Source organism: Crotalus tigris, unplaced genomic scaffold (assembly GCF_016545835.1).
Source record: "Crotalus tigris isolate CLP2741 ecotype Arizona unplaced genomic scaffold, ASM1654583v1 scf7180000017549.6302385, whole genome shotgun sequence".
Taxonomy (NCBI): domain Eukaryota; kingdom Metazoa; phylum Chordata; class Lepidosauria; order Squamata; family Viperidae; genus Crotalus; species Crotalus tigris.
In genome coordinates, this window is record NW_024096467.1 from 5444049 (window position 1) to 5457352 (window position 13304).

General features: G+C 35.3%; 1 protein-coding gene across 5 annotated transcripts in view; it reads left to right on the forward strand.

The window, feature by feature from the left end:
* Positions 1-13304, forward strand: part of NLGN1 (neuroligin 1) — a 554754-nt gene that overhangs the window by 219457 nt on the left and 321993 nt on the right. For 3 of the 5 annotated variants that reach the window (XM_039338307.1, XM_039338296.1, XM_039338317.1), the window contains exon 3: positions 11381-11440. The exons of the other annotated variants lie outside the window; for them this stretch is intronic. In XM_039338307.1, the coding sequence (XP_039194241.1) occupies positions 11381-11440 (60 nt within the window). The remainder of the gene's footprint in view (positions 1-11380; positions 11441-13304) is intronic. 5 annotated transcript variants of the gene reach the window in all.

Genomic DNA, 13304 nt, shown 5'->3' on the forward strand with positions numbered 1-13304 from the left:
AGGAGGTACCCATCCCATTTGCACTTGCTATTACTTGCCTGTTCTCCCGTTAATCGGGACGACTGGGAGCGATGAACAGCGGATCTCCAGGCACCCACCCACACACAAAGAAAACAACAGCAATTGGAGAGGAGAGGACAACTTTAGAAATGGCCCCTTTAAGAACTACACAGCCGATGCTAATGAGCGGACCAATGACCCGATCCAGGGTCAAAGCGCAGAGGCAACCAGCCACATAAAAATCGACTCCCGGATCCAGCATTTTATACCCTGACGATGTCGGTAGTGTGGCCGACGAAAGCTTGGTTTTGTACATTAAATATTTGTGTTTATGATTTTATCTTGGTGATCACCTTATTTTATTTCACATTATGTGTATACCCGGGATTCATGTTTCTAATACTATTAAGGACAATATATATATTTAAATACGTACATAAATTTGCCATGTATATGCATGGACAGATATGTTTAAACAACTTGACTGATATTTTTTTTTCCAAAACTCAATGCATATAAACTTTCTCCATATATATATATATATATATATATGGAGAAAGTTTATATGCACTGAATTTTGAAAAAAAAAATATCAGTCAAGTTGTTTAAACATATCTGTCCATGCATATACATGGCAAATTTATGTATGTATTTAAAAGTGACTGTTTTGGATGAAAGATTAAAATAATTAGTGAAGGATATAAGGATAACAAGAGATCCTGAATGTGAGATAGACATAATGTCAAGAGGAGACATCAATCCAAAACAGGGCAATTGTAGGGTAAACCTATGCCATTTAAATAAGTATCTCCTAACCCACTTTACATTTCCAGTGTAATCAGCTAATGCTTTTTAAGACATTCTCTGGAGTGTCCAAAAACATAAACAAAAAAAAAAATCTTGGGTTGAATTAATTTAATCTTATATCAAAAGAAATGTTTAATGGTCTTTAAAACTGTAACCATTAATTTGTTAATATGGGATGTTTTAATTCATTATTCAGAGTTCTTGTAACTATTTAATAACCACTTTACAGTGTTCTTTAATTGTTTATAAAGAATATTGCTGCCTTACATATAATAATAATCATATACATATAATCAAAAGAGATGGAAATGTTGACAGTACTTTGGGAGACATAGATGCTGTAATGGAATAAATTGTGTAACCAAAAGATATAATATACTGACATTCTGCAGTCATACAAAATTAAACTTAATGTTGTAGTAATTCGAGTAATTTAAAAACTTGATTAGCAATAAGTTGAGTGTTAATACATCTAATAATCCATAACTTCCAAACAAGAATTTACCTGCAGTTTCCAGATAGGCGTTATATGTCTATTTTATGCATAGATTATAATTTATGTCCCATTTGAACAATTTACAACCGTATATTGTATTTAGAAAAAGAAATAGAGCTAAATCATGCCATGTTATCAGAGGGATCACACAATAGCATCTAATAATCCTATTTTTTTTTTTAAAAAAAAAACTTGATTGCTTACAACAAAAAAACTAGAACTGGCTCCAAAGATAAAACTAAAAGGAAAGATAGAATCTTGAGTTCCCTGAAATATTGTGTTAGAAGAATTATTTGTAATAATCCTGTCTGAGGGATTTAGAATCCATATTAATGAACAAAAAAGGGAAAAGATGAAGACTATGGCTCCTGGAATACTTTCTGAACCATTAAACATGGTCTGCTCTAGGTCTCATGCTGGGAAAGAAGCAGATAGAAGAATTACAATGAAGAAGTGAGCAAAATTTTTAACTGGTGTCCATCTGGTTCTTTCCTAGAGATGCATTTGGGAATTTTTTAAATGATTTTTGTTTTGGAAGGTTCTCTCCCAAAACAAAATTCATCCCTATTGTGCTTTGCTTTCAGAGAATTATCTTGCTGAAGGGTAAAGTCCTGAGGCCCTTTCTATGATTTGTTTCCAAAATCCTACTGAGTTGGCCAAGTCTTTGTTCAAAAATTCCCACAGCACATATCAAAGGACATTTCTATATATAATCTGTAGTATGTGTTTCAATTTTACTGAACGTATATCCAGATTATCTATCTGGTGCCCATGCCAACTTTTATGAAGCCAGATGGATAATCAAATAAAACATCCTGCAATCACCGCTGATAGGTTAGCGTCTACTTTTAACAAGGAAATGGGACACAAATCAGCAGACCTTGAACCAGTCTTCAAAATCAATAATGGAAACCTCATATTTGAGAAAACCTTGTTGAAAAAGCATCATTTTCCATTTCTCCTACTATTAAGGACACACATACCCCCTCAATTTATCGCTCAGAAGGATTGCCATCTGCACCCAGGGCTTTTCATGTCCAGATAGACTGAGTGGCATCTTTTTTTTTTCAAGAGTTAAAGGATAAACACACAACATAAATAATAGCTTGATATTATGTACTATTTGAAAAAGGTATATTTTATCAAACTGGATTAATTTCTTCCTCAATTGTTTTTGAGTCGTTATTATAGAAATGAGAAGTTATATTTGTGTGTGGGGGGATGTGTATGTTATATACATAAACACAGACATACTGTATATGATATACCAAGCTGGTGCAGGATGGGATAGGAGATATTTTCCAATTTTCCAATTTCTTGGAGCCTTTCGTTCTGCCTGCTAACAATCCATTTGTTCTCTCTTCAAACTCATTTTGGACCTGTTTTTCTTTTTAAAAAAAGATGGACCCCATTAATTTAAATATGAACTTGAATAAATGATATAACTTTTCCAAATAAACCATGACCATCTATAACAATAGAACATACATTAAATTCATGTATTTGGTCAACTAAGGATAAATATATTAAAATATGAACAATATAATCATATAAAATTGGTAAATAAAATAAATAAAATTATATTTATTTATGTTTGATATGGAATTGAAAGAATATATTTTCATATTGTGAAGAGCTTAAAGAGTGCCATGTATCTGCCAGGTTAATCTTCATTTTATAATCTTCTTATAATTTCTATGCATAAGAATTTAATCTAGGTGGAACAGCATGGTAGCTTAATGAAGGGCCTAAACCATTTTGCCTGACCATAATCATATAATCCTAGCCAAAGTAAATACTTGTTCAAAACACCTCAATAGTCATTAATAGGCTCATAATTAATAAGATGGGCTCCAGCATGAGTCCAAAAGCTCAGAAGACAAAACTCCCGGTCTCGGTGACCGACCCAGATTGACTCCTGCAACATTATCCTGGGATACGTATATTTGCCTTCATTCGTGAATATTTGTTAATCAAAATGTCTAAACCCTAAGAGATGTTTTTATTTCCACTAATATATACTTAATAGGCCTGTCTCTTATTGCAGCTCTTTCTCTTGTGGATAGAATGGAATTTCCTATTTTTTTCAAAAGGAAACTTGTTATTTTAAACCGCCCAATTTAATAATAGGTATCCGTCTGAGAAGAACATCAAAGTCGCCCTTTTACATTCTACAGATCTAAGAAAGACATCTTACTGAACTGAAAAATGAAAAATGTACAATATTTTTGTAGGTCAAAGACAAAAGGAAAAAGTGGAAAATGAAACAGAGGAATGCAGGAAAACGTATTTTAATGGTTTGCATGGGAGAGATTCTAATGTGTGGTAAAATTGAAATATATTTTAAATGATATAGGCCAAGAAAAAATGAAGAAAATAAAGTCATAATTACTGCAATGTTTAGTATAGTAAGGCTGCAAGTAGAAATGTAAATATAGAAAAAATATTATGGTATAGTATGAAATATGTTATGGGTTCAGTGTAGGAGGTGATCTTGTAAAAACATCTTAAATTAAAATATTAAGCAAAACACAAAAACACGTAATTTCATTTTATAGATAAAAAATTACAGAATAAACTAACACTAAACTAAAATGACATAACTTTTAAGAAGTTTTGACATAATTAATTGCTAGTAATAACTCAAAATCTCTAGCTGGTATAAAAGACAGTGGCTACAGAATTTTTAAACATGACTGTGAGAACTGTCTCTAACCCTGATGATTGAAGGAAACCTATTTTTATTTTTATTCCCTTTGGCCAAGGGAAAAACTGCAGGGAATTGGTTTATTCAGTATGCCTGGGAAGCTGTTTGACAGTATTCTGATTGAAAACGTACAGGAAATATGGAATGGAATGGAACAGAACGGAACAGAACAGAACAGAATAGAATAGAATTTGGCACGGCATGGCATGGAATACATCAACATGCTCTTAAACCAACATAGACAATGAATTACACTTGGGAAGTTTAGTTCAGCTTCATGCACATGAGAGAGTATACAATATGGATTTTTTCTCTTTCCTCAACAAGTCATTGAAAAATGTACAATGCAAGAAAGAAAATGTATTGTGCATTTGTTGTCTTAAAATGTATGAGAAAATGTTTTGTGTATTTGTTGACTTAAAATACACGATAAAATGAATAACTTATGATTCTGAAATGTTTTCTACAAATATGTAGCTGAAGATCAATTGCTGAATGTCAATAAAACCAGTGTATGATGGAAGCAAAGTACATGTTACAATAATGCTCACTGAACTGTTCAGCTTTGAACAAAGAATAAAGGAAGGATATTTGATGCCCAGTTTTTGATGAGTTATTTTATGTATTTATAGATGAGTGTGTGAAGAATGCTTGTGATGATGTTTGAGCTGCGTGGATAAGGAGAATAATGTATGTGTATCTTTATGTATGCATAGCCGTGTTGTTGGCCAAGAGCCTGAATAACCCAAAGCAAATGTTAATCAGATGTACAAAGCAGCAAGCAATATGGATTTGAAAATTAATGTACCAAACACCAAAGTATTTGTGTTTGACAAGGAAAATACACTGCTTGCAGGTTGTATATAAATGGTGAATTAGAGTAAATAGATGACTTTTTGTATTTGGCTGCACTATTAACTAAAGGGGAAAATAGATAAATAAATATTTAAATGGTGCTGATGAAAGGTAGTGGTTAGTATGCCATCTATTGTGAGGTATCGATGTTTGTTAAAATGAGTAAAATGGATCCAAATGAACATATGCTTTTGATTATTTTGTAATAAGTGAAACTTAAGGCCATCAGCAGAAATAGTAACTAAAGTAAGTTTGATGTGCTATGAAGCTCCCTAGCACTCTCATTAGAGAGTATTAACAACTAGATGACTGTAAGGAGTATAAATCCTTCCTTTCTCCAATATTCAGTCAGAACTGAAGAAGCTTCTTAAATAAGAAGCAAAACTCTTCAAGGAAAAAAACAAGAAAATCCAGTTGCCTTTTGAAAAAGCACCTTTGGGACAACCATGTCCTGGATGACTGAGAATCTCCATAGATATGTTTCTCCTTACCTCCTACCCTCAATTTCCTTTGCTTCCTACTTCTTTTTTGTCTTACTCTTGTTGCTTACTCTGCAAGGGTAGAGTGTCATGGATATTGCTAAAGAAATTTCAAAAGACATTGAGGAAGAGGTATAAGAACCGAATCTGCTTTCCTTGGGGATGGCCTGAGGAACTATCCAGGAAGCCGGAAATCGTATCTGGCATATATTAATGCTATTCACAGCTTCCAATCAATTGGCCATACTAAAATGTACTAGTCATTTACTAGAAAACTTTTTTAAAAATTACAAGCTTGTATAATAAATCTTGCAATTTAATGAATAAAAATATGAGGTCTTTGGATGGGATGTACATACCTGTACTTTGTATCAGAGAAACACATGGCAGTTTAGATTTTTTTTTATCCTGGTAATCCTTGTTTTATGACCACAATTGAAGCCAAAATTTCTGTTGCTAAATGAGACAGTTGTTAAGTGAGTTTTGTCCCAGGAAAGCAGATTCAGTTCTTATACCTTTTCCTCAATGGCTTTTGAAATTTCTTTAGAAATATCCATGACACTCTACCTTTGCCACGGTTATTGAGTGAATTACTGTTAAGTTAGTAACATAAGTGAATCTGTCTTCCCCATTGACTTTGCTTGTCAGAAAGCTACAAAAAGTGATCACATGACCTGGAACACTGCAATCATGATAAATATGAGTCAGCTCCCAAGCCTCTGAATTTTGATCACGTGACCGTGGGGATGCTGCAATGGTCATAAGCAGTGCTTTTTTTGAAAAAAAAAAAAAAGGTGCCGGAACTCACGCACAGTTCCGGCTCCAGTCAAAAGCCCTTTATGGAGCAGGGGGGGGGGAGAAGAAGCTGCTTTAGGGAGCGATTTTGCGGGGCCCCCAGCGGCCTGATCTGGGCTCCAGAGGCCTGAAAAAGGCCTCCGGAGCCCAGATTGGATTGCTGGAGGACCTGCAAAATCACTCTGCGTCCATGGATCGGGGCTCCGGAGGTTTGGAAGAGGCACAAAATGGCACATGGAGGGGGGGGCAAAAAATCGCTCTGCAGCTATAGATCCGGGCGGTAGAGGCCATTTCCAGGCTTCCAGAGCCTGGATTGGGCTGCTGGGGGTCTGCAAAATCGCTCTGCAGGCATACCTGGCCTCCCGCTGGCAGTTTAGAAGGAACCCGTTGTTCGGTTCAAAAAAAGGTGCCAGAAGGCCATTCCATGCATTCTGTGACAAAAAAAAGCCCTGATCGTAAATGTGAAAAATGGTCATAAGTCACTTTTTTCACTGCTGCTGTAAGTTCAAACGGTCACTAAATGAACTGTTGTAATTCAAAGATTCCCTGTATGTTTGGCCAATGAAAAGTTGCTTGAAACACTCTAGTTTTTTTATTGCTTTTATTGTTCTAATTTGGCACCATTGGAATATTACTTTTCTCTCTTTATTTGGCGAGTATTCCCCACCACAGCTTGTAATAAGCATTCAAGGCATCTAGCAGAAATGAACCCAAAATGACCGAATTTCTTGGTTTCCAGTTAGGTTTGTGGATCAGATTTATTGTAAATTTTAACTTCCTTTTTATATGAGGCACAGGAACTGGAAATGTAAACAGAATAATTAAAACAGCTCTTGCCTCTGCCTGTATCTGGTGTACCAATCAGAGTTTATGGTCTTTTAACGTTTTTCCCCCTATGGTTATGCTTTAATCCCTTTAAATGAATAAATGTTATCTGCTTTGCTGTCTCATTAACTGGAGAAGAATTACATGCTCCACAATAATTAAGCACCAATCATATTGTTATGTCAGTGCCTTGATCACATGCCTTAGACATTCACATGTCTTCCTGCAGGCACATTATCTCATTCTGAAAAGATACAATATGATGTATTTTCCTCTTTCAAGCTGACTATTTTAAACCTGGTAGGTCTCTGAGGAGCAAAGGCTGAGTTATATTTTTAGTAGAAAATAAGACCAAGGAGCAGATTTAGATTAAATGGATACAGAGTTCACACGGAGCTTCCCCTATTTCACATACAGCAGTTTTCTTGTTTCTGCAATCCAGCCATTAATTGTTTCTATGAGATGCCATAATTCCTTTTGCTCCTTGCATTGCACTCCTGGGTCACTGACCTGTGGTCCATTTTCCCATTAGTACTAATAAGTATCATGAGATAGTTGTGGCATGAGTCAGATATAATATGGCTTTGCAACTTGATCAATGTCATAGAAATCAAGGGACTTTGTTTTACAAATGGTTTAGTTCATATGCTAAGCAGACTATGAGATATTATTTACAGTGAAAACACCACCACCACAAGTCATGTCACTAGCTACATTTGTTTGATAGTTAGGTAGTTATAATTCAGTGTCTCAGTGTACATATTGTTTTTTGAGGTGGCTGAGTTTAATTATGGCTTGATATTATGCTAAATGAGAATACAGACTTGACAAACCTCAGTGGTGGCATTAAGCTAAAACCAAATCACAACAGAGTAAACTGTTAAATAAGCAATTGTATTTTAGACCAGGGATCCCCAACCCCTGGGCCGCAATCCAGTATTTGCCCATAGCCTGTTAGGAACTGGACCACGCAAGTGGCGAGTGAATGAAACTTGATCTGCGCATGTGCAGGATCTAGGTTGCGGGCAAAACCATTCCTCCCATGCCTGGCCCATAGAAGATTTTTTTTCCCTGAAACCAGTCCTTGGTGCCAGGAAGGTTGGAGACTGCTCTAGACAATTGTATTGTATGCAGCCAACATTTATTTGTCCTTAAAAAACCACAAATTGAGTCAAGTGAACCGTGGTTCTGTTTATGATGTTGAAGCTTGTCAAGATAACACTTGCATGGCCCAATTCCTAACAGGCTGGATTACTACAGTGTGTGAATTACATCAGTGGATAAACACATAATATGCATATGGATATGCCAGCATTAATCTCTGTATTCAGGTCCCAGGGCATTGGATAAAAATCCCCAGCCCTAAACCTTCTTTGGTTACACTACATTGGCTGTGCTTGCTTAAATACAGCTTATTATTATTAATCATGATTAAAGTAAATCATCCTGTGGCAAATAATAACAGGCTTAAGGATGCCATCACTATCCTTTAGAATCAGAACTTTGTAATTGATGGATACTGGTATTCCCTTCAATTTTGGTGGGACAAACATCAACAACAAACTGAGTGGTGTCCACAGCAACATTGGACCCATAGGACGGAGGGAAAATAATCTTTCCTTCTTCTTCCTCTTTCCAATCTCTACATGTTTGGAGGTTAAAAACCAAAAATGAAACCAGAAAGATACTAACTAATCACGTAACAGTGAGGACTATCAACCAGTGGAACAGCTTGACTTCAGAAGTTGTGTTTCATCACCATAGGTTTTTAAGAAAAGACTAGACAACCATCTATCTGAAATGGTATAGGGTCTCCTGTTTGAGCCGGGCATTGGACTAGAAGACCTCCAAGGTCCTTTCCAGCCTATTCTGATTGATTCTGATCATTAGTCCAGATTCAGGCACTATGCTGAGACATATGTATTGATCTAAAAGATATTTTCTGTCATTTGCAATTAAAGAATCACTAATCTGCACAAAAAGCCATTTTTATCTACCCTTGAAGACGGAATGTTTCTCTACTTGTTTTATTATTAGTTTTAGATGAGTTGGGCTGAAGGGCACAGAAAGAAGGGAAGTGGATATAATAGTTGAAGGTGAACAGCCTGAATCTGCCTTTCAGAATGCCGTTTGATGCCTTTAACAGCTGTGAAGTAGATATGAATTCAACAAGTATACCCTTTCTTAACATGACAGTGCAATAAAAGGGAGAAATTCATTCCCTGGGTTCTTGTCAGTTACGCATCAGTCAAAAATTGCTGCTTTAGTTTCCATTTAGAAGGAGAATCACATTTTTATAGTTCAAATGTATAAAACTTAATACCTCCCTTATACCACGATTTATCTGGTGCCTCCACTGGTGTGTGGGGTCAGAACAATCGCCATTTAAAAATGCACTTCTATGTTTAGTTTTGCACTTCTGTGTTTCAGTTGTAGCAGCAGTAGTAGTTATTATTATTATTTTGACACAATGAGAACCTTGGCATTGTCCTACAGCAGGGATCTGCAACCTTGACAACTTTAAGACTTGTGGATTTCAGCTCCCAGAATTCTTCATCCAGCTATGCTCACTGAGAAATTCTGAGAGCTGAAGTCCACAAGTCTTAAAGTTGTCAAGGTTGCAAATCCCTGTCCTACAGCATTGTCCATTTGTTCATAGTTAGCATGATGTTGTTTGAAGTGTGCAAAGAATTTTAGTTTTTGATGCAAATGATTGAGTAAACCATAACTGAAAAAGTGAGGCAAGAAAGGCCATCATCTTTACTATTGAAGATGTTCTTTGGAGTATGTAGTATGAATTTGATGATCACTATCTCCATCTCTAACAGCATGATTTATTGCAAGGTTATGGTAGTCAGGTGAAGATTTGTGGAATTAAATATGGACTCTATTTCTCTCCCCAGCAATACTGAATTGTGAAACTAGGTCTGCATCTGAAATGAACATGGAAAGAGATATTAACACTTTGCCTCAGGCAACAAACATTTTTGAAGGAAAAATCCTACAAGTGAATTTGGTCATATTTCTGTCTTCTTCCACTGACAGTACTTTCTGATTTTCCATGTTTGTTTGTTTTTTTACACTGCCAATTTCTAATCGGTTTACTTCTTTGCAGTCATGTGAAAAAAAATGATGAAAACAGAATATTTAATGCATAAATGTTTCAATGTTTCTTTGGACTGCTGTGCGCCTCTTGACTATCCATGTTCTGGTGACTCTTCATCTGTCCCTTCTGATTTTTCTTTTGTCCTTAGCTTCTTTCAGTTGTCATTTTATGCATGAGATTTGTATTCTTTTCTTTTTAACTTGGTGCTTGGCTGCTTTTTTAAAACTGAATGATTCTACTGTATATCATCAGGGAGAAATGTGCCCCTGTGATGCATGCAGGTGACAGAACTACTGTGTTAGCACGAAGAAAGAGTAAAAGAAATGTGATGCTGAATTTCAGTTGTTTTGGTGTGTGCTTTCAAATTATAAAATGATGTGGTATTTCAAAATAATGTCTTTCATGGCCTTTGACTTTCCTTCTGGAGCAATTAAAAAGAAAACCACAGTACACAGAATGCTTGAGGAAAATGGTAGCCGTTTTCATTTGCAAAGTGTGATTAATCTTGCACTGGTAAATGGTATTTTTGTGTCTTGACACCAAATGTTTTTAAGTCTTAATTCCTTTATTCTTATGAATCAGTTTGCAATGCCTTGACCTACTAAGATGGTAATGAATATTGTGAAAGAAACCTTCCAGTGTTTGGTTTTTAAACCCTATTTTGGTATCTTTCATTTTTAACAAGAATATCAGCAGGTATTCTAAAGTTCAAAGGGATTTTTATTTTCAGAACTGCATTTAAATTATATACACCAGGATGAAAAAAAAAATCAAGTCCTTACTTAGCATTGGAAATTGTTAATTACTGTGGCTGGATTTATGAAATTCAATTTGAATGTATTAGAATGTTTCTTTTAAAACAAATTCCTTTTAAAAAAAACCTTTATCTTGCTTTTTCAATTGGAATCTCTATAATGCAGACCAAAAGCTAAACGGTTGTTCCCTGAAATTTATTTGTTTCAGTGCTCATAAATAAATTTGTCAATTAAGCAGATAAAAACATTCCTTGGCTGTTATTTTGTATATAATGGGTTTTTTAATTTTTTCAATTAAAAATATTCATGTTCAATTTTAATATAATTTCTGGACTGCATGTTCGCTTTTTACATAGAAATTGGTTAAAAAGCATCTCAATATACACATTGAGAGATATTTCACTGGAAAACACGTTTTCAAGATAATTACTCATCTCCCTCCTGGAGAGTTTTTCTTGCAACATCTTTGGAAGTTTAATATTGATTTTTTTCCCCTTCAATCTTGTATATTCTTGAATTGTCTTTTTCTTCCATTTTATCCATTCTCAATCCTAGGTCCCCTAACAAAGAAACAGACAGATGATTTAGGTGCTAACGAAGGTGCAGAAGATGAAGGTATATTTTTTTTCCCCTGCCAAACTGATTTGCATGACAAGGACCCTCTTTGAAAAACTTTTTTGTCCCTTTTTTTTTCTTCTTGTCTTCTTTTGAAGATGTGTTTTTTTTTATTCTCATTTTTGATGTGTTTTGTCTTCTTGCTTGTTGTTGCATATTTTATTTTTTTTTAAAGAAAGAATGTTGTTCAGTTCTTTAAATAACAGTGTTTTTTTAAAAAAAGAAAGAAAGAAAGAAAGGAGGGTGTTTTGTTTTTCTTTCCTTGGGACCAACTTTTAGTGTGTTGCATCCTGACTGAATTTTGTCCATGATAACTAACACACTCTGGAAATACAGTCTGTAAACTTTCTTGCATGTTTTCTAACCTCTGTTTCGATCGATTTCACTCAATATCAAGACGATGTGTTTTGTTTCTTTTTGTCACCCACTTATTTCCATTTTTATAGAAATGTGTTTGAAAGTGTGATAAATGCTGTTATAAAAATGTTTCCCAAGCAACCATACAGTTCACATGTCAGTATCCTCAATGCAGTTTTACTGTGGTAGAAAGGGAGAATGAGGGGAAAAGTGAGATCCTTACACAGAACACTTTCTTCTAAATGGAGAACAGTTACACAACATCTTAGACATCTGTCTGTCTGTCTATCTGTATCCTGCCTTTTTTATTTTTACAAATAACTCAAGGTGGCAAACCTACTCAACACACCTTCCTCCTCCTCCTGTTTTCCCCATGACAACAACTCTGTGAGATCAATTGAACTGAGAGGCAGTGACTGGCCCAAGGTCGCCCAGCTGGTTTTCATGGCTAAAGCAGGACTTGAACTCACCGCTTCTAGCTTTCCAGCTTGGTTCCTTAAGCACTAGACCAAACTGGCTACTCGTTTACAACAAGAACATTGTTCTTGTTCTTAATGATATAAAGATTATTCTGAAGGAAAGGTGACTCCTGGGGACTAAATGACCAAAACTACTGAGTTTTCTTGACAAAAGCATGGAAGTGGTTTCCTTTGATCTTTTCTGGAATGTTCCAATCTACTATTAATTCTTCAACTATCCAAACCGGACCTGGTGAGTTTCCAAGTCTAGACAAGATGAATAAGGACCTGTTACTACACTGAGACCATGGGAACAATAGAGCTAGTCAACTGTTAAGATAAATAAATGATTGATTTGGTTTCATTTGAAAACTCTCCCGAGACATTTTACTTTTACTAGCATCTTTGTATTACGCTTCTTTATCCCCTCCCTTTCTGGGTCCTGGAACAGACCAGCTGTGTGTTTCTTCTGTGATACTCAAAACTATTCAATTATGTGTTCTCTGTGTGTGTGTTTGTGTGTGAATGTGTGTGTCATTTCTATTTCATTTTGAATTGAATAAATATCAAGAAAAAATGCTTAACTGAGATTCCATAATATATTCTGCTACCTAGAATATATTTTGCTACCTAAATATTGTCTTCCCTTTAAAGAATAATCTTGCTCTCTTAATTTGAAAAACCTGGCTTTGCCCTGCTTTGAGAGCCCCCCCCCAATGCACCCCCAAATTCCACTGGATCATTAATTCAAATGTTGACCAAACAAGCTAAATTATTTATTACTTTAAATAAAAAGAATAAACTGAGGGGTCAAAGGCAGAGAGATAATTAGAAAAGTGAGTTAATTTTCCCACCAGGGAAAATGGGACTTAATTCATCTTAGCCTTCTCTCATTCGGGTCAAACTGTAATATGCTCACTCCAAGCTTCTGTCTCTAAGTCTGACACTCTTTAAGAGGTCATAGGTTTTGCAGGAATCTTCTATTCAAACCACATGCTTAAATCATTGGCATTCTAGGTTTGTATACTTAATTCTTAGCCTGTACAAAA